Consider the following 22531-nt stretch of genomic DNA (forward strand, 5'->3'; position numbering starts at 1 on the left):
CTCTGATCTATAATCTTCTAAGACAGGCCCAACACCCCTTTGGATAAAGCTTGGCTCGTTATTCCCTTTCCTTTTAATTAACCATTTAGTGACTGTAAGAGGCCCACTATTAATAGGCCAAACTTCCCTCTTCCAACTTCCAAGCCTAGAATTATAGTTAGAAGTAAATTTAAAATTGCGTTCGGTAGGAAAGTTGGAAAACCTTTCTTGATATCACGAGATTCTCCATCTTTCCTTTATGAATCCCTCCTTCCATTCACTAGCACATCACCTTTGATTTCTGTGAAGGATCATCTCTCCAGCTGCCTCAAACCCCCACCTTTGCTCCTTCATTAACATCTTGTGGTTAATTATGTTCAAGACACCAAATATTCTAAACATCTAAATACAATTTCCTTGCCTTGTTCAAGTGAGAGCTGCAATAGCGCTTCAAAGAAATCCCTCCAACCTTCATTGTTCTTACTCTCAAGGACACAAATACAACTTCATTTTACTCCTACAATCCCCTTTTCAACTCGTAGGAATCTTCCTTTAGAATTGGATAGCAAATTGATTGAAATATGCAGCATCCTTCGCCAGATGCCATGCATGTTGTCATTAGTTTGCTATGTGAAGGCAGTAGCACACTGTTTCTGGTACACTTGTGATGTACTGATATTCCACTAGCTGGTTGTAGCATGATGATGCTGTTTTGATGCCCTGCGTGTTCATGATTGATTGCGCGCAATCTTGTACCAGTTGCTGGTTGCTTTCGATTGGTGCTCAATGACTATTTCCTGTTCTTGCCAGCACTAGCTTCTGGTTGCTGCCAGCCGAAACGCTTATAGATGCAAGGTTGTTTATTAAATGCCTGTCGTGCTGTGTTGTGGTCAGCCCTGTTTGTTTGAACAAGAGCTTCCTCCTAAGATATTGTAACTTCAGTTCTGTGGATATGGCTGTCTCAAGTGTTGGATAATTGAAGTTATGAAGTGATGTTTTGTGTTATTGTATGCTGCCTGATTCTGCATTGCCATTTTTTTGTTCATTCCTCATACTGGTGTGTGTTTATTGTATTCTATTGTGAGTGGCACTTTGATGACCTCTACAGAGAGAACTTCAGCTGGAACTGTTAAACATTCAGATCAGAGCCATCAAATTGGTTGGATGCTCCAAATACCTGCTGTGGTCCCCAGCAATGGATGTGCATAATAACACTAAAGGAAAGTCCAAGTACCTGCAACATTCTCCTGTCTATCTAGACTCCAAGGATTGTGAACATTGGATGAAAGAGAATGACATATTTCATGTGTGGTGGTGGAATAGCATAGAGCAACGAAGTGCTGCAAATGTGATGTTAAATAGAATAGCCAAGGCTGTATAGGATGATATCCATGAAATATCCCCACAAGACAAAATTCAAATTCCTGTTTTTGATCAATGAGAGAAGTTTTTCAAACATGGACAAGAAGGTTACATAACATTCTGAAGGGTAGGTAGAAGGAACTCAATATCTATCAAGCAGATATTTCCGACGTTGACATGATTAAGAAGCAACTGGCAGAGTTCTTGGCTGCCAAGTTTCTATCTGGGTTAAATCCTGAGCTTCAACCCATCCATAATCAGATTCCTTTTAGTGAATCTATACCGTCGAACCATAGACGCAACTTTTATCTCAATTTTACTTCTCTCTTATTGGTAAAATGGGGTCATGGGAGAGGCTCCAACACATTTTTCTTCCAACGATGGCTTCAAGAGAGTCTCTATGCATTTTGGTAACTTTTTCAACATTACCAAGACCAAAAAGATAGGCCATTTATCTATTCTTCTTTTGTTTGACCAGAGAATGCTTATAAAGGAGCTACATGCTTTTTTTATTTACCAAAACCCTGAATCTACGATTGAAATCATTCGGGGCATCAAATCATTTCATTTTGTTATGGTTAAGAGCAAATGACTATGGTTGTTTCATTTCTTTGGAGAAAATTCAGAATTTGGAGGCTATCCAGATGATTTGTGTGCCAGATAGTAAGGAAGCATAAGGGTGGAAGAATTTTCTTGGGCATGGAGCATCAGGCAGAGGGATGCAAAGCTGGTGAAGCAAGAACTGTGGGTGCAAAAGATCAAAGACAAGAAGAGGCACAGTGCTTGGACTGTGGTTCTATGATCGTGAGTCAAGGGCTACAGTTGTTGAAATTTCATAATACTGGAAACCAGTGCTAAATCAGCTATGGGTTCCTTGGAGGCAGCGGTGGAGATTTTCTGGCGAGGGGAGTTGAGGGTACCCTTTGCTTGCTCCACAGTTTTGGGCTCTAACAAGCAAGATTGGCTTCATTGTCCTAACTGAACTTCGTGATTTGACTGAGAACCTAACTCTAAAAACATCTCGCACCTTCCAGTCTTCTCCTCATCCCTGTTCTCACCCATCCCTGCAAGGGATCTGTCTCACATATGACTACAAAGTGCCAACCATGGGCTAATTAGATCCAATTTTTCTTACCACGTTTTTCCGAACTGAATTTGGTTTCAATCCATATGCTGCAAGTGCTCCACAAAAAATCAAAAGGTTCCTGTCTTCGATTGAACTGGTTGAGTGTATTTTTTAACCAATATTTGAATCCACCCTTTCATGACCCACTAGCTGAGATTCACAAGCAACAGACAAATATATTACCTGGTTCTGCTGAGGAGATATTCCAAAGTCTCCTTCCCCTTCCCCTGTGCAAAACCCTTTCTACCTTTGAAAGATTTTTTAAATTTTCAATTCCCTGAACTTGGGCTAAGAAACAATTTTTTTAAGAGTAGGCCTTGCTACTAATTGTAGTTGAGGGCTGTGCCATAACCTTAATACTGCTAAGAGGACCCATGCACTGACCTGCAACCTTATCAGGCCCCAAGTCCATATTATTTAGAATTTAACCCAAGAGCAAACAGATAATAATAATTCTAGGCCCATCCCACTCCAACACCGCACCAATCTTAGGGTCTTGTACACCACCCGGCTTTCATTGCACAAACTCGCTTCCCCAAAACTTGCAGAATCCTCAACCACCACTCCACCACACAGAGACCCCAATCCTCTGCAATTAACACAGCAGCAATCCTCTACATTTAACACACAGCAGTGCATCTTATGGGCTACTGGTTCAGTCCATCCCAAAATCACCTCCTTCCAACTCCAGCAAGTAACACGATCAGAAGACAAACCCATGATCACATCTGAATATCTACTCTGGGAACATACCAGCATCTATGACATCTCAATGCATCTTACCATTCCAGCACATCCAAACCCGCATGAATGAAAAATGAATCCTCACATAACGATTTTAACCCAAACTCCAAGTACTTTCCATTGAAAATTGTCTATACCGTGACCTAGAATAAAACCCTGCAAAACTTCATTATCCCTACAGTTTAGAACTATTCCGCTTCCCACCTTACTAAATCATCCCTAAAAACCCCCGATTCCAGGTCACAAGAAATCTCTCATGAATTTCTTAATCTTCATAGTAATCCCCACTGGATCCTAAGAACAGACAAATAATATAATGGGATACTAGATCAGCATGCCTGGGCAAGGGTGATTCCACTCTCTAAAGGAAAAACGTGCCCCTTCCAACCATCTAGCCTCCTAGCCACTCTCTCCACTACCAGATTCCAAAACTCTGCACATTTAGGATTGCCCCCCAAAGGGGACCCCTAAATAAGTCAAAGGCCACTTCAAAAAATCACACTTGCAAACAGAAGACAACTTCCTAACTCATTCAACAGCTAACTTAATATTTGCTAAACCACTTCTCCCCAAATTTATTATAAGCCCCAATATGCTCTCAAAACCTTTGAGCATACCCAGAAAATAGTATCATACGTAAAATGAAGATGAGAAATCACCACTCCCTCTCTTCCCACTTCCAACCCTTTCACCATCCACCTATCCACAGCCCTATCCACCACTCTACTCAATACATCAATTACTAAAATGAACAGAAAAGGGGAATTGGATCACCTTGTGTAATAACGCTCAAAGCCCTAGCCAAGACTTTGGTTTCCAATTCACAACCACCAAGAACAACACATTAGAAAAACAACCCCCCAACCACCTGTGCCAATGCTCACCAAAACCATTTCTCACAAAAATTTTATCCAAAAAACTCCAGCTAAATCTATCATAGGCCTTCTCAAAATCCAATTTAAAGATGAAACCCCTCTTCTTCCTCCTACAAATATCCTCCACTGCCTCATTAGCCACCAAAATAGCATCCACTATTTGTCTTCCCCCCAGTTTCTCTGAGCTGTAGAAATAGGCTTGTCAAGCATCACACTCAGCCTATTATCTAGAACTTTGGTGATGATCTTATAAACACTAGAGACTAGACTAATAGGTCTGAAGTCCTCTACCTTAATAGATCTATATTTCTTAGGCACAAGGGTATAAAAGTGGAATTAGTGCTCTTACTTACCCTCCCATTCCCATAAAATTCAGCAAAAACCAAGTTGTCCTTAATAATATCCCAGCAGCCCTCCAAATACTTTTATGGAGTGGAAAGGAGATATTAGCACGGATCATAAGATCAAAGAAAGGTTTGCAAGAATAAACCATCAAAGAATCTAAGGACCAAGACAATTATCCAACAACAATAGCAAAGCAGAAAGCTCCTCACCGTCCCTATCACTTAAGAGTTAAGCAAAGGTGGAAATACCAAGAAGACATGAAAAAAATCAAGAAGGCAAAAACATCATTATGCCCCGAACTCAAGTGAGGAAGATCATGTAAAGATATGGATAATGAAGTCCTATCCATGGTCTTAAATTTCCACGATATTGTCGAAATTCGAAATTTCCAGTTTCGATCACCCTTGAAATCGAAATGGCATTCGATTTCCGTCTTGCATATTATCCATCGAAATCTCAACTAATCATCCGAAATTTTTGAAATCTCGAAATTTTAGTGATACTTGTCAAAATTTTAACTATATAATGAAATTTCCTTAGAATTCAAATGAGAGATCTAGGAGTGAAATGAAATTTCTCTATTAATTAATTTTATTTATTTTTATTGAAAAAAAAAATATTATTACAAGTGCTTCTAAAATTATATGAAAAACTAAACTTACAGCAACATTTTATTTAATCATTCATATCTGAAGTATCATTATTTGTATAATAAATAATATTTAAATGATTTATGAATTTCATTTGTATTAACTGAATATATTTTATGTACATTATCTTAGAAATATGTTTGACACACATACTATATTACAACAAATCTACCTTATACACAACAGAGATATATTTAACTTGTAATATATTAGTCCTAAAACTTACATTATTATGTTTGTTAACCATTTCTAAAGTTTCACAAAGAATTCCATGTTTTACTACTGATTTTCGTTATTTTTTCAAATCGAAATTTTCTTCGAAATTTCAATTCTTTTGGAGCTTTGAAATTTGAGTTGAAATTGAAATTTAAAACCTTGGTCATATCCACCCAAATATGTTGCCAAAAACAAATTCTAGAATCATTGCCAAACAAAATTAGTATGAGGAATGAAGGGGTAAATCTGTGAAATCAACCTCCACGGTCTTCCTAAAGAATATCCACATGCAAGCCAATTTCACTTCTAATGTCTCTATACCAAAGATTCCTCAAAGGGAACTATCATAACCACTTAGCCATAAGAGCAATGTTCCTCGACACCAACTTTCCAAGATCCAAACCTTGTCCAGCTTAGACGTACACGCAATCTCCTAACTAACCAAGTGATCCCTCTTCTACGCAAACATTGACCAAAGAAACTCTTATAATTTCTCAAGCTTACTAGCTATCCCCATCAGAGTCCTAGAAATAGACAAATAATAAGCAGAGGTACAAGGAAGACAAGTTTAAATAAGAATAATGTGGCCCTCTAGAGAAAATAACACACCTTCCACCCATCCAAACACTTAGGCACCCTCTCCACCACTAGATCCCATAAACCCCCAACCTAGGATTACCACTCAAGACCCCTTAAAACACAAGGATCAGTCTAAAATACCATAACCCGCTGATGAAGCCAACTCCCTAGATCTAATGGAGGGTGGAGCTTAGATTAAATAATATAAAGTTCATTTTTTTATTAATTTTTCTCAACTTGTTCCCTTACATTTTATTGTTTAGGGAACGCATGCACTTTTTTATTGTTAAAATATGCATTTTACTATTTTGCTTCCAGTTTGTATATCAATATATGTATGTCACTAGGAATAGATTTTGGAAATTTGTACCGAATATTACAATTCAAATCTCAGTTTCCTGAAATTGGACTTTCGATTCATGATCCAAATCATTTGACAAATTTGTTATGATCACCTACAAAAAACATATAGTCATTGGCAAACTGAAGGTGGGACACAACAAACCCCTCTCTACCCACTTTCAGCCCTTTTCACAAGACCCTCAACCACCCTATCTACCATTCTACTCAAGACATCAACCACTAGCACAAACAAGAAAGGAGACAACAGATCCCCTTGTCTAACACCCCTTAACACTCTAAACCATGATTCAGGTTCACCATTCACTACAATACAACAGACAACAAAGCATTAGACAAGCAGCCGCTCATCTAGGATCACTACCTCTCCCCAAACCTCTTTGTAGCAAAAATTTTATCAAAATAAATTCTAACCAACCCAGCAACCCTGTTACAAGCTTTTTCAAATCCAATTTAAAGATAAGCCTTCTCATTCCTCATATTAACCTCCACCCCTACCACATTACCAACCAAACTTGGATCCAAAATATGCCTAACCCCCACAAACACACCTCCTGCTGCACTGCCCCAGGACCAGGAATCTTCAGAGTATGGCCTTCTCCTTGACCAGGCAGCAGTGGACCCCTGACAGCTCTGTGAGAGGGAAGTTTTGAGCTTGCAAAGGCATTCGAGCCACCAAAGAGAAGAGAAAAAGCTGTGACTCTCATCCCTCTTGCCATATTTTAGAGTACTTGGAAGGAAAGAAACTGCAGAGCCTTCTAAGGATCACGTACGCCCCTTCAGCTTAGTAAAGATCAATGCAGTGTTTTAAAAGGCGAAGGCATAAGGCGAGGCACTTTACCCTTCCGCGAGGTGAGGCATAAGCCTCAAGGTGTTGAGGCATAAGCATTTTGGGACTGTATTTTTTAAAATAATCAATAAATAAATAAATTTATATACAGTATAAAAATGAGAAAAATGTTAGAATAATGGAGAAACAAATAAAAACATAATTTCTGCCCCTTGGAATCAGCTTCAGACATGTTTCAGCAGATGCAGCAAGATTTAAGCAATTAAAATCTGAAACAAAAACCTCAGAGACAAGAGACGAGAACCTCAGACCCGTCGGACAGAGACTTCGAAAGAGAGAGCAGAGGCTTTGAGAGAGAGCAGAGGCTTCGTCTAGCTTCATCGAGGCTTCAAAAGAGGGAGCATAGGCTTTGTTGAGCTTCGTCGAGGCTTCAAAAGAGAGAGCAGAGGCTTCATCGAGGCTTCAAGAGAGAGCAGAGGCTTCGTCAGACTTCATCGACAGAGCAGAGGAGAAGCAGCTTCGCAGGAGAGAGAGGGAGGATAGGGTTTCAGTGTGTTCTGGGTTCTGGCCTTTTAAAAATGTGTTTTAACCCAGGAATACCGAAAGGCGTACACCTTGAAGCTAAGGCGTAAAAAAGAGAGGGTTATTGTCTGATGCGTACGCTTTTATGGAGTTGCGCCTTTTCACTTACGCCTTGGTGCGTTTTTGGCCTAAAACACCTCAAAGCACACCTCAAAAACGCCTTTCAAATCACTAGATCAATGGGTTACAACTCTTCTTAGCTGGTACAGTGAGCAGTTTTCGAATAATCATAATGTAATTCTTGATTTTTGTGGCCCTGCAAGGTGGATGATCCTTGTTCTGTTTGTATATCAGGTCGGCATCCCTTCTTTTCGCTAATTAAAAAAGAAATATGGCACTCAAACCATTAGCAAGAACTTCAGCAATAATCTTGTACACACTAGTCACTAGGCTAATAGATCTAAAATCAGCAATCTTAATAGATTTACTCCACTTAGGCACCAAAATGATGAAAGTGGAATCAACTCTTGCTCAGGATCCCATTACAAAAAAATTCAATAAAGGCCTTCGAAAGTCCACCCTAATCACATCCCAACAATCTTGAAAAAAACGCCATATTAAACACATCCAGACCGGGGCCCCTTATCCCTCAATGCCAAACACAATTGCACTCACTTCCTCCTCCTCAAAAGGTCTTTCCGTCTAACTAACCTGATCAATGGAAATGGGGTTCCAATCTACTCCCTCAATCACAGGCCTACAAGCATCCTCCTTAGTGTAAAGATTCAAGGAAAAAATCGCTTATCTCAGTTGCAATCAAACGAAGATCAGAAATAACCTCCGTCCCTCCTAATTCCAAATCCCTAAATAGGTTTTTTCTCATTTTCATATCAGCCAACCTGTGGAAAAATTACAAATTACAATCTCCCTCTTTCACCCATTTAAATTTAGACTTTTGCCTCCAACTCCTCGCTTCCACAAAAATCAAATCTTCCGACTCATTTTTCAACCAAACCCATTTAACCTCCCCACTCTCCAAAAAGATTTTCACCTCCTTCTCTTCCATCTAAATAGTCCAACTCACCCAAAATGCTAGCCTTCTTAATCCTAATATCTCCAAGGACCCCCTATTATACTTCCTCAAAGCCTCTTTAAATCATTTTGTTTGTAGCTTGTTCTCATAACATCACACCTAGATTGTTAAAAAGGGGTTTAGGTTCAAAAAATGTTTTAGCTATCCAATTAACCCTCCCTCTAGGGTCTTCAGCTAGAAAATGACACACACACACACACAGACATCCCCAGGGGGCAATTATCAAGGTAAATATTCAATTTTACACAAATAGCATGTACCCAAAATCCAGTCATTTCTTGAAAAACATGAGTTTCATTTTTTTGGGGGTGGAGAAGGGGTATCCTTCTAAGAGTAAAATCCAGAATCCCCAAAATAAAGCTACAAGGACAGAAAACAAGAAGTCCAAAACGAGAAACCCAGACAGCAACAAAACAAGTTTAGATTTCGATACCAGTATCTAAATTTTCCTATTCCACATGCATGGCACAATTTCAATTTCTGTATCTAGATTACAGACAAGCCATAGTATATAAACCTGTCATCACACTAAAATGAAATAAGGGGAAACGGGAAAAACGAGGGCCAAGAGGGCCCAGGAGGGGAGGGGAGGAGAGGAGATTTTCATGTTTGAAAGAAATAGAAGTACGATTCAACTTACCCATAACTGATATTTTGTGGCAGTGATATTTTTTCAATCATCATTTGCAGCTTTGTTCTTTCTTGCGCTTCAAAGGCCTAATCAAAATTCAAAGGGACTTCTCTATATTAAAAAAAAAAAAAAGGCTCAATATCTTCAAGAAAAATAAGTGTATTTTAACAATGAACAAATTTTAAAGTTAAAAACTGCTTTTGTTAAATTTATCTAAGAGACATTACTTGTATATGAAAAAATATTACAATCAGTAAAAAGGAAAACAATGCGCTCTGTACATTCCCATACACAATTTTAAACAAACAGTATGCACATTTCCATGTTTCCATTCATTCCCAAATATAAAATCAACCCAAAGTATTCAGTCCAAAGTAGCACCAGGAAACATAACCATTGCAAGGCCAGTGGATAACTAAGTATATAATCCAAAAGAATAGGAAATGCTGGAAAACGTCTGGAATTTGAGCCCCCAAAGAATAATGGGATGCTTCTATTCACAAATGAAACATGCATCTCTACAACTGAAATTTACCTTAACTGGGACATCAAAACTTTTACGATTTATGACTACAAAGTCCAGCTATGTGGACCATATGCCACATAAGCACCACAAAGTGGATAGATGTTACACTTCATCACAACTTTGTGTATAAAAAGCAGCCACTGCAGAAGGCTCCCACTGGTGCTAGGCCCAAGAAGGTGAGATTTGACACAGGCAGTGTTACCCTGCATGCAGAGAAGTTGTTTCTATGACCCAAAACAATAATGTAAGGGTTCCAATAGACCAATCTTAAAAATCTTCCAAGGCCTGCCCTCAACAGGACTAAGTGTATGCTCAAGAGATTGACAACTATTCCTATCAGGAACATTTATCATTTAGAAACTATAATTTTCGACTTTGGGGAGAACATTTTAAAACAAGCAGTAAGTAGCAATAATGGGAGTTGAATATACAAACAATTCACAATTTTATTTCTATTAACATCTTCCATCAAAACAAATTTATTTCATGTATATGCAGCATAAAATGTAAATAATCGAACACCATTAGCGCAAGCAAGCAATCAATGTTGGAGGCTAAACATGCCAAACCCAGTATAACACAATCCTAAGACGAAATAGTGTATCTTGCCTTAAGATCGAAAACAAATGGATCCTTCCCAAAGTTGACAGCTACCCTGCCAGATAAGATCAAACAAGCAAACATAAAAATAAGAATAAGAAACCCCAGGATGATGATTATTCTCAATCAAACAAATGCTAGCACTAGTATTAAGTGCAACCAGAACACCTGCAGAAAGTAAGAGAACCAAATAGTTTGAAAATGCCTCTGAGAGCTTTTTTCTCATCAAAGAGAGCAACTGAAATTAAAAGAGGGCTAGAGCTATAAAAAAAGAAAATATGCTCTTATGCTAATAAATACAAATGTATTAATACATCATAGTAATAAAAGCTCAACGGCAAGTAGAAATAGGATTTTGAGAGGGATTGGGGTGGAAAAGGATGGGGTTGTCGTTTCTCATCTTCAATTTGCAGATGATAAAATTTTCTTTTCAGAAGATTACAGGGAGTCTCTTCAAATATGCTTACTACTTTGCTGAGGGTTTCTACTTAAAAATAAAATTAAAAAAAGAGGGGGTTAGCTTGTCTTAATTTGGATTTTAGACATTTCTAGATCTTTGCAATTGTCCACTTTAGTTGTGTGTGGTGTTCTTGGTTGGCTTCTGATTTATCAAGGTGCGCCTCTAGCTGGTAATCCTAGATTGGGTTTAGGGATCATGGTGGCGGAGAAGGTGTCTAAGAGGTTGGATAGCGTGAGGGTGTTTTATTTTCTCTAGGTGGGTACATTACCCTTGTTCTGGCTTGCCTTGACTTTTCCTCTTTATATCTTGTCTATCTTTAGAATTCATGCAAGGGTAGCCAGTAATACCGAGAAAATCATGAGTTTCTTTGGTATTGGTGGGTAATCATGTTGCTAGTTGGGAAGTTGTTCGGAGGACTCAAAAGGAGGATGGTTTTGGCTCTTTTAGAGGTGTCTTCCCTTTGGCACAAAGTCATTAAAAGTAAATTTGGCTTGCAGGATAATGGGTGAGATGCTAATCTGGGGCTGAGAGGTTCTTGTGGAAGTCCTTGGAAGGGTAGTTGAAAGGGTGATGAAGAGATTAGATGTGTGGAAGAGAGCTCTTTCCTCACTTGGGGGGAAGAATAACCCTGATTCAGGCTTGTCTTTCTAGCATTTTATTGTATTTCCTGTCTTTTTTTAAGATTCCAGTGGGGATTGCTAGCAAGCTTGAGAGAATTATAAGACTTTTTTGTGGTCTAGTGTAAGGGAGCACAAGGACCACTTAGTAAGCTGGGAAGAGGTCTGTAGGTCTAAGGAGGAGGGGGTGCTAGGTTTAGGAAAGTTGATGTTTAAAAACATTGCACTTTTAGCTATAAATTGTTATGGTGCTTCCCTCTAGAAGAATTTTCCCTTTGGCATAGAGTAATAAAAAGTAAGTTCGGGTTGGATGAGAAATGTGGGATACTTTAAGATGTTCTGTAGGGAGTCCATGGAGGTCCCTTCCCAGATTTATCCTTCTTTCACCCCTCACACTAAACTTAAGGTGGAGAAGGGTTCACGTATTCATTTCTAGAAAGACCCTTGGCAAGCAAAAACCTTTTCAACTTCTTTCCCTGGTCTCTTTCTTTTGAGTTCTGAGCAAAATAGAGTCATTGAGCAGTCCTTTGATTTCCTAGAATGTCCATTTTAGGAGACCTCTTAACAACAAGGAGATGGTGGAGTTGTCTTCTTTTTTATCTTTATTAAATGAGACTATGGAAGTAAACTTTCTTCAGGGAAGGATGTTCATTCTTGATCTTTGGATCAATCAGGAGTGTATTCTTGCAAATCATTTTTGGAATTCTTGATCTGTTCCAATTCTTCATTTCCACCCTATCATATTTATTTGGAAGGCCAAGGTTCCCCCAAAAAAGTAAACCCTTCACTTGGTTGGTTGTGCTTGATAAAATAAATACTAATAACTAGCTACGAATCAGGTGACCTTTGAAGGCTCTCTCTCCCGATGGAGTGCTCCGTTACAAGAACTCCAAGACAGCTTCTCATCCTATTTTGCGCTAAGAATTTGCTTGGAGGATTTAGAATAAGCTTTTCAGCATGATGGGAGAGAGCTGGGTACATCGTTCTTCAATGCAAGACTTGTGAGCCATTTCTTTTGCAAGCTTTGGAAGAAGGAAGGATACAGCAGCTTTATGGAAGTGTGTCATATTTGCAGTTTTATGGGGGATATAGCTGGAGGGTAATGCACGGATTTTTTCTGGGAAGAAATTAAATTGGGTTCTGGTTTGGGATAAAATCCAGTATTTGGCCTCACTGTGCTGTGTTGGTTTTGAATTTTTTAGAGGATTAGAAAGAGATTGGAGGAACATGCCAGCTTGTTGATCTTTTCTCATTTTGTCATTTTTTGGTAGTTCTTTTCTGGTTTGTTCCAGATCCTTTTTGGGAGATGTCTCATTCTCCCTCATGCAAATCCTTTTCCTATTAATGAAATTTTCTTTTGCTATCCAATATATATATATACCCTCTTTTTATTCCTTATACAAATCTCATTGGGGCAAATGGGTATAGTATTTGGTTTTAGGAAGCCATTTGGCTGGGGGGGTTCCTCGCTTTGCTCATCTTTCCCTTGTTTGTATAGATTGTCCTCTTTGAACAATGAATCTATTTCTTCATTCTTTATTTCTAATGGGGCAGGCTTCTCTAGGGATGTCCATTTTCATAGGGCTCTTATGATAGGGAGGTGCTGGAGATCGCCACATTAATTTTGTTGGACACTAGCCTTCTTTTTGAAAGGAAGGACTACTGTTCTGGATTCTTGATTCTTCCAATGAGTGCTCTTGCAAATCTTTTTTTGACCATTTAATCAATAAAAACTTGTCTTCCCTGATTCATACTTCTATTTTAACTGGAACACTAAAGTCCCCTCTAAGATTAAGGCTTTTATTTGGTTGGTTGTTGAGTTAACACTAACAATCTGCTGCAGAGTAGGAGGCCTTTTTTAAGACGTTATCTCTGGACATGTATTTTCCCTGTTTTGGAAATTCAGAATCTACTTCTCACCTGTACCTTCGGTGCTCCTTTTCATGGAGGGTGTAGAATAATCTTTTTGGCTTATCTTGGCAGTGTTGAACGTGAACTCGGAGGAGGATTTGTTGGCTATTCATTTTCAGGTTTTGGAAGGGATAATGATGGTGGTGTGTTGGGGAGGAGTGCGATTTTTGCAGTTTTGTGGTTGGAGCAGAATGCCAGTATTTTTATAGGGAAGAGGATATTTCCGTTTTTTTTTTTAATATAAAAAGAAGCATTTTATTAAGAAAACTGGGGCAATAAATCTACTTGGCGAAGTCTGAAAAAATCCAGACAAGCAAAGAAGAAAACCAAAAAGCAAAGAAGAAAACACTCTAACAATCCAACAAATATCGCAAAAATCACGCTGAGTATCTGAAAAGCTCACCACCCCCCCAAGTTCCCATTTCCCACACACCAAAGAGAAGCCAAATAATGAGTCTTCTACCAAACCAACGACAACTTCTTCCCTGAAAAAATACACGCATTGAGTTCCACTTCCATCCACAGCCTCAAAATCACTGCTAAGAATGCACAATCCCAGAGTACAGCCCTTTCCTTTTCCCTGCCAAAACTGACAAAACTGCTAAAAAAGTCCTCCACTATCTATGGATACCCCCAACATCCAACGAAAAAAACAAATAACTTATTCCATACCCTCCAAGAAAAATCACAATGTAAAAAGATGCGATGCAGATTCCAAATCGTTAAAAACAAAGTACACAAACATCTGAAGAGAAAGCCTTCAAAGGTCTCCTAATATGCAACAAGTTATTGTTATTAATTCTATCAAGCACAACCATCAATAGAAAAGCCTTGATCTTAGAGGGGACTTTGGCCTTCCAGATGGGTTTATAGAGAAGAAAAGAAGAATTACAGCTAGTGAGAAAATCACAGAAAGATTTGCAAGAATAAACTCCCCAAGGATCCAAAGACCAAGGCTGACTATCCTTTTCCAAAGAAAACCAACAGTCATTCAACAAAACTAGCAAAGAAGATAACTCTACCATCTCCCTGTCATTCAATGATCTCCAAAAGTGAAAATCTCAAGAAGGTAAAGGAACACTTGGATCAACAACAAAAGAAGACATGGAACCATCCTGCCCGGAGCTCAATCAAAAAAGGCAAGCAAAAGAGATGGACAAAACTACATTCCCCAACCAAGTGATTTGGGGTAGGATTCTGGCCTCCTTGTGGGCTTTTGCAGCAGTATGTTTCAAAGGGATTTCTTTTTCTGATTAGTGTGATTGGCTGGCTGTGCTATTTTGATTTCTTTGTTTCTTTTTTTTTTTTGGAGGATTTCTTATGATCCTGATTGTACTTCTTCTTCTCCTTAATTAAATCTCTTCTTTTTTTAAAAAAAAAATAAAATAAAAGCACAACCAAGTTCACATGCATAGTAAGGCAAGAAACTCTTTGAGAAAGAAAGGGCTTGAAATCTTCCCAACACTGTACCCCAATAGTCCAGTACAGAAAATTAATCTTGTGAAAGCATTCCAACAGCATGTTTTCAAAATCCAATATTGTTAAATATTTGACACGTATCTGTATGAAAACTACAGGCTATCAATCAAGTTTTGAGAAACTCATGGCAAGTTGTTTACAAGTAACATTGTCCGGAAAACTCAATGAAATAATTCAAGGACCTAACCTATGTAAAATGGTGCAAACCAGGTGAGCATGGCCCTGCATTTCCAGTGAACTATATACCATATCATGGAGAATGTACAATCATAGCGAGGATACTAAATCCTCCAAAAAAGATATATAAAACAAAAGGAAAACACAAAAAGGAAAAATAAAAAATAAAAGCAAAGCAAAAAAAAAAAAAAAACTGCTAATCAACCAAGAAATCCCCTCTTTAATCCCTTCCCATTATAGTTCACCAAACACTTCAAATTAGCTAATTCCCTCTGACCCTTCTTCACCTTGGATTTGCCACCATCAAGCCTGACTTAATGACCTCCTTGATCAGACAACATGCAGTCCAAGTCATCCAACAACCTCTGAGTTTCAATGTCCTTCCCAGGAATTTCATCTTGAGCTGGAGTAGGCGGAACTCCATCCTTAGCTTTTTTATCATCTTTGGGAGAACTTCATCTTCAAACATATTAATGCCCTCTAAACCTTCTAAAGGCGGAGGCAGCACATAAGATAAATCCCCAAGACAATCAATAGAAAAATCAGAGGAATATCTGCACTGATCCCAAATAATGTCCAACAATAGACCTTTCTCGCATTCAAAATCAAATAAGACAACTGCAGCTCAACTGCAAAGGCATCTATTTTATCCTGCCCGCGAGAGGCATGAGGGATGCTAATGAATATTTGATTTTTAGGTCCACTTGAATTTAAACAAAGCATGTGTCCAGCCAGATGCTCAAGAACAAAGGAAGAAATTTGGCACAATGCTACAAGAGGAGAAACACCTTGCGATGCAAAAAGAAAGTTTAATGCTTATAAGTAAAAACATCAAACCTGAATAATTATTATGGCATAGCATAAACATTGAACAAAAAAGATATTTTCAAGTTCATATACTGTGAAAAACTGCTTTTTGGAGTTATAACTGCACAATTCCATGATGTACTTAATCCCGAAGATGCTTAATATTTACTCTTTTTTTAATCATGTTGAAATTTTTGGTGAATAGAAATACCTCATCACAATTATAGGTCTCTCCCTCTATTTATAATATATGTTAATACATACCAGTTTCGACAATACCCTTACTAACTTGTACTAAATATATTTTTATAGCAAAATAAATTCATTAGATAGAGAGAATGTACAATCAGGAGAAGATACATCTCATTAACGAATTCTAGGAACCTCCAGAGAAAACATAAAAAATAAAAATAAAAAACAAAAAATAAAAAGAAAAAAAGAAAACCAAAAAGCGCAAAGAATAGCAGCACAAGAAAATCAGATCTCCTAAAGAAGAGAATGACAGTCACACTGAATATCTAAAAAACACACCTCCTTAAGTTTCCATTACCCACACACCATAAAGAAGCCAGAAAATGAATCTTCTCTTACACCAACTAATAAGTTAACTTCTTCCCTGAAAATATATGCAAGTAGTGTTCCTTCCACAAACCCAAAACAGTTCTTCATTCGTCCTACCAAACCCAACAAAAGATAATGCCAAAAATTCCTCTACTATCCTTGGACAAACTCAACTTTCCTCCAAAATAATTGAACAGCTTGTTCCAATCCTTTCATGCAAAATCACGATGCAAGAAAAAATGCAAAGCAGATTCTAAGCAATTAAAAAACAAAGCACGCATATATCTGGAAGACTAGGTTGGAGACAATATGAAGAGCAGCTTGATTATCACACATCAATTCCATAGACTAAGAATATGGAAAACTCAGTTCTTACATGTTTTTCAACCAAACCGGTTCACCTATAGAATGAGCCATAGGCCTATAATCTGACTCGGCACTTGGCTTGACCACTACAGTTTGTTTCTTACTCTTCTAGGAAACCAAATTACCACCAACAAGATATAAGACACCTCTCATATGTATGACCCTAATCTCAATATAAGACACCTCTCACAAGTGCCCCTTTGAGATATCTCAGGATGTGAATTACTGCATCCCAATAACTTGTCCTCAAAAAATCTAGAAACTAACTCACAACACTTGTTGCAAAAGATAAATATTGTCAAGTGACTATAAGATAATTCAACTTTCCAACAAATCTCCAGCACTATAGTAGGTCAAGAAACAAATCACCCATATCTAGCACGAACTTGCTGCAAGGATCCATGGATGTAATGACAAGTTTGGGTCCCAACAACCTTTTCTCATTCAAAAGATGAAGAACATACTTCCTTTGTGACAAAACAATTCCCTTACAAGACATGGATATTTCTATACCTAAGAAGTACCTTAATTGTCCCAAATCTTTGGTCTAAAACTTAGTCAATAGAAAGTGTTTTAGGCCCTATATACCTTGATCATCATCACCAGAAATCACAATATCATCCACATACACAACCAGTCGAATCCTATCAGATTGAGTGTCAAGATAAAACACAAATTGCTCTACTCCACACCATCAAAGGGGCCAAATATATCTCTTGCAACATCTTTGACAAAATAAGTGCACTTATCCACCTTAAACAGATATCTGAGGACAATAGGATTCCTCATGTTGTAAACGGAATTCTATCATTTGGCCTTCAAAGGGATGTTGTACGTTGTCGAAGGCCAAACACATTGTTGAAGGCCAAACATTAGCATTCTACTCAGCAAAAAGATAAATTTATAGCATGGGGGTCCAACTTATCCACCCTAAAGGTTAGCTAATGAACAATGGACACACACCTGAATATACGAGGTAAAGAGAACATCAGAGCATTAGGGAAGAGAATGGAGTAAGGAATTTTACCATCAAGAACAAAGGATGGCATTCGGTTGATAAGGTAGCAAGAGTGGGTACAACATCACTCCGAAACATTTTTAGGAACACGCATTTGATAAAGCAAAGCTACGAGTGACTTCAAGGATATGTCTATTTTTCCTCTTTACAATCCCATTTTGTTAAAGAGTGTGGGAATAAAATGGTTGATGAACAATACCAAACTGAGTCATATAATTGTGAATTGGGCACTGAGCCCCAGTTTGGAACGTCTTAAAAAATAAGTACTTATTAGGAAAAGTACTTCAACTAAGTATTTGTGTCAATAAGTTGTGTTTGGTTCACACTTAAATAAGTACTTAAGAACTTTTCCAAACTACTATTTTTTTAGGAAAATAAGTATTTTCTTGAAATATTATTTTTCTAAAAAAAGTATTTATCTAATAAAGTACTTCTAATAAGTAATCCCATACTACTTTCAGATAAGTATTTTTTTAGATAAGCGCTTTTTTCTAGAATAGTACTTTTCTATAAGCGGTTCCAAACAATTGAAGTACTCTTTAAAATTATCACTCCAAACTCACAGGCAAATCAAATTGAGTCTTTATATAACTCAGAACAATCTTTTATTAAATAAAGCCAATTCATCCTTAAATAATCATTAACAAAGGTTATGAAGTATCAAAACCCAACTTGAACACAGCCCGACTAGGACCCCAAACATCATAGTGAACTAACATAAAAGGGCGGGCTTGTTGCCTGTTATTGACTCGGGAAGCAAAAGGAACACAATGATGCATTCCCAACAAACAAGACTCGCACTCAACACTAGACACATGAAAATCAAAGAAGGAATTAGTAATTTAGTTTTTCCAACTACATATGACCAAGGCAACAATGGATTTGGCGTGGTGTCACAACAGCAATGCAGGTGATATAAGGAGATAGCAACTCAAAGTGCTAAAGTCCCCCAACTTCACACCCTATGCCAATTGCCTACCTTACCTTTTCAAATCTTAAATGACTGCAAAATTAGGGAAGAATGTCACTAAACAATTCATGGATCTGGTAATCATACAAACTCATGTAAGATTGAAAGGGAACTTGGGAATCTACAAAAACGAATGAAGAGAAATAGAGGAAGTGGGATTCACTGGTGGAGCCATCAGCAAGAATAACATGAGGTAAGTTTGCAGCATACTGAAAAGTAGAGAAGAGATTAGGTATGCCTGTGATATGATTAGTGGCAGTTGAATCAATAACCCAAGGGCTCAGACAAGTAATACTGGATGACAAGCAAGATGAAAGGTTACCCATAGATGCAATGGGAAGAGAAGCTTGCTGGGATGCTTGACAGTATACCTTCCTCCGGCATAAATATAGAATGTTTCCCCCCACATGGGCCAGAAATTGTGGAATCTACAGTGGCAGCATTGGAGACACAAGCATGTTTACCTTGAAGATCCCAACAATACTCAATATTATGACCTCTTCGTTCACAATCAGCACACTTGTGAGCAGTGCCTATCCCTCTTCCATCTCTTCCACCACGACCACTTGAGCCACCTTGAGAACTTTTGCAATTGCTGCTTGGTTGGAAACCGGAATCACCCTATGTAGCAAAAGCAGTCCTCTCAGAACTAGAGGTTGAAACACTAGATGCAAGGGCTAGGACGTGAGTTGGAAAAAACAACAAACTACACAAGAATAAACATCAGCAAAGGATGGCAACTTTGGGACCGAACTACCTCCAACTCGAGTTTCAAACCTGCTAGAACCCAGAGAGTTGTCATACGCTTCCTCTGCTTTTGCATCTCACAAACATCAGCAGTTATAGGTTGCACGATGTTAAGCTCCTTATGGATACACTTTATTTTTGCAAAGTATTCAATAACACACCTATCTTCCTATTGTAACTGAAAATACTACAAGGATAGGTCGTACAAACATGTAATGTTACCGGAATACAAGGGCTTGACATAATCCCAAACCTCCTTACGTGCATCTAGATGCATGCTCATCTATGCAACCTAGGGTTCCATTGAATTCCATAATAAGAAGACAATCAATGCATCTTCTTGAACCCATATTCTTCCTTTAGTCCTCGCTAGGCTCAGATTGAAACAATTGTTATGATTTACCTAGGCCAGTCAAATAGATCTTTACAGCCTTAGACCACTATACATAATTCTTTCCATCTAACTTCTCAGTTGTTATCCGCAGCAAGGACAAAGGAAACATACATTTGGGATTCAAGGACTCCATACCAACACACACAAACTTAAACCAACAATAACAAGGTTAAGCCAGAACAACCACGAACAAGGGGACCACCATGAATAAGTCACTATCACAAGGCTGCCACGGCACCAAGAAGCCACCACACATTCCCTATAAACCAACACAGCCTTAACAGAATCAAATAACCACTATCAAGATGCTATGAGTAAACAATTGAAAAAGCTGAACAAAATACATGACCAACACCTTCATATTATGATCTATGGGGAGTATTTAGGGCATTCTAGAAGAAATCAGGAACTTGCTCAGAGCACTTTCACGCGCTAGTACATGGCCAGAGCGTGGGGGGACTTCCAGCGATTAAATTTCACCACGCAGGTAGGTTGGCAAGTTTTCTGGGGAGAGTTATGTGGTTACTTTTGCAAAACATGGAGTTTTTCTTTAAGTTTTTGGAAGGGCAGCAAAATCCAATTTTTCCCCCACGATGACTATGTTTTTCCAGCAATTCTTAGAATGCCTTCTAGTATTTGATGGTGCATATGATGTTCTACAGCAGCAGGTTTGGGGTTTAGGGCTTGATTTTGGCAGTGGGTTTGAGGCTTGGGGTTTGGTTTTGGCAGTGACAATGAGGCTTAGGGTTTAGGTTGGATCTTGTTCTGATACCATATTGAAATATTTGGTGAATTGAAAGACCTAATCACAATCATAGGTCTCTCCCTCTGTTTATAATATATATTAAGTACATACCAATGACCATAACACCCTTGCTAACCCATACTAACATTACATTAACACACTAACAATATGCTATAAGACCAAAATAACCATTAACAAATCAGTTATATATACACAACAAATAAAAGAAAATACTATATTAGATGATTATCAAGGACAAGAAGCTTGAATCATGATATTCATTCAATTGATGACTTAAAGCTTGACCAGTAGCATCCAAAACAGGTGGCAGTCTTAACTGAAATTAGAAACTTCCAGAACAGAGAGCAGTCTAAACTGAAACTTAAACCAAATCCATGCAAATAGTGATGAATCACCTTTCTCAAAGGTTAAAACCTTTAAAACCTCAACTCAAATAATTAATCTACACAAGGAATAAATGTATATTTTTTTTATAGAAAAAGGACTTCATTAACAAAAAAGAGAGAAAATTGCAATGAACGGAGGATAAGACATTGTCCTAACGAACAGAAATGCAATCACTATAAGTCCCCCCTTCCAATCCCTCTAAAGATCAGGCAACAAAACTCCCCAAAAGAAATGCAAAGGATGAGCCCAAAAGGAAGCAAGGAAAAACCCTATCTCATAACAAGAGTGAAGGAGTCAAATTGTCATTGAAAATCTTTGCATTTCTCTTGGTCCATAAGGTCCAAAAAAGAGCAAAAACAGCACAACTCTACAAAACCGTCCCTTTCTTGCTCCTCCCAAAGCCTCTATAACCAGCAGTCCAGCACAAAATTGTAACAGTCTGTGACAGCACTACTTCCTCATTCAAAACTGAGAAAAAAATAGGCCCAAAGCTGCTTTAGCTACCCAACAATGGAGAACAGTCGCTAATATCCTTATAAGGCCTCCTCAGCAGCTAATCATTAATTTTAAGCATATTAAGAGCCAAAGTCCACATGAAAGCCCCGGTATTGATAGGAATCTTGGCCTCCAAATGAAATTATTCAAGGGAAAAGGAGGAGAGTCTGAGCTTTTTAGCACCTGAGAAGGAAAGGATTTCGTGCAAAAATAGCCAAAACCATCCCCGATCCATATCCTCAAATCATTCCTTACTTGAGGAAAAAAAGAATCCAACCCTTAACAAAATGATACTGTCATCGACCTTTTTTCATTGAGATTTCTAAAAAGGTGAAAACTCCAAGGAAAATATCCTCCCCCACCCCCCCCCCCCCCCAAAAAAAGAATAAAAAGAATTAATCAGAGCATTATGGATGGAAGAAAGCCTGGAGAGATGAGGGACCAAAGACTCCAACAAAACCTTGCCCACCCAATCCTCCCAAGAACGAATGAAGTTTCCATTTCCAACTCAGAACCAGGTAAGAGGGTAGAAGAAATGAGCAACCTGGAAAATAAACTTCTCAAGGGCTTATATGAGAAGTATTACCATCACCTCTAGTGTCCTAACCGTTCCAATGTAAACCATACTACCTTGTGCCATAAGGAATCAACCTCCAAGGGGAACCTCCATAACTGTTTCCCAACAAAGGAAATGTCTTTAGACACCACATTCCTAAGGCCCAAAAACCTGCATATAACTATTAATACATTCAATGATTAAATTAGCAGTGCAATGATACAAAAGCGAAAGTCTTATTACATTTTAGTTGCAGAAAGAAATATAAGCATATTAGAAAAAACATACTCCTCATTTTGGCTGTGGACGGCAACTGTAGGAAATAATGGACCCTTCACATCCTTGAATGTCGTCCCTACAACCACACCATTTTTACTGGCATCCACAGCATTAGAAGTAGATTAATCGATGAGAATCTTTAA

At 38.2% G+C, this 22531-nt stretch overlaps 1 protein-coding gene across 1 annotated transcript in view; it reads right to left on the bottom strand.

The window, feature by feature from the left end:
- Positions 1 to 22531, bottom strand: part of LOC131162330 (ran-binding protein M homolog) — an 89381-nt gene that overhangs the window by 61673 nt on the left and 5177 nt on the right. The window contains exons 3-5 of the mRNA XM_058118684.1: positions 22398 to 22484; positions 10408 to 10453; positions 9282 to 9358 (exon numbers count right to left, since the gene is read on the bottom strand). Coding sequence (XP_057974667.1) covers positions 9282 to 9358; positions 10408 to 10453; positions 22398 to 22484 — 210 coding nt within the window. The remainder of the gene's footprint in view (positions 1 to 9281; positions 9359 to 10407; positions 10454 to 22397; positions 22485 to 22531) is intronic.

This window comes from Malania oleifera, chromosome 8 (genome assembly GCF_029873635.1).
Source record: "Malania oleifera isolate guangnan ecotype guangnan chromosome 8, ASM2987363v1, whole genome shotgun sequence".
Classification (NCBI taxonomy): domain Eukaryota; kingdom Viridiplantae; phylum Streptophyta; class Magnoliopsida; order Santalales; family Ximeniaceae; genus Malania; species Malania oleifera.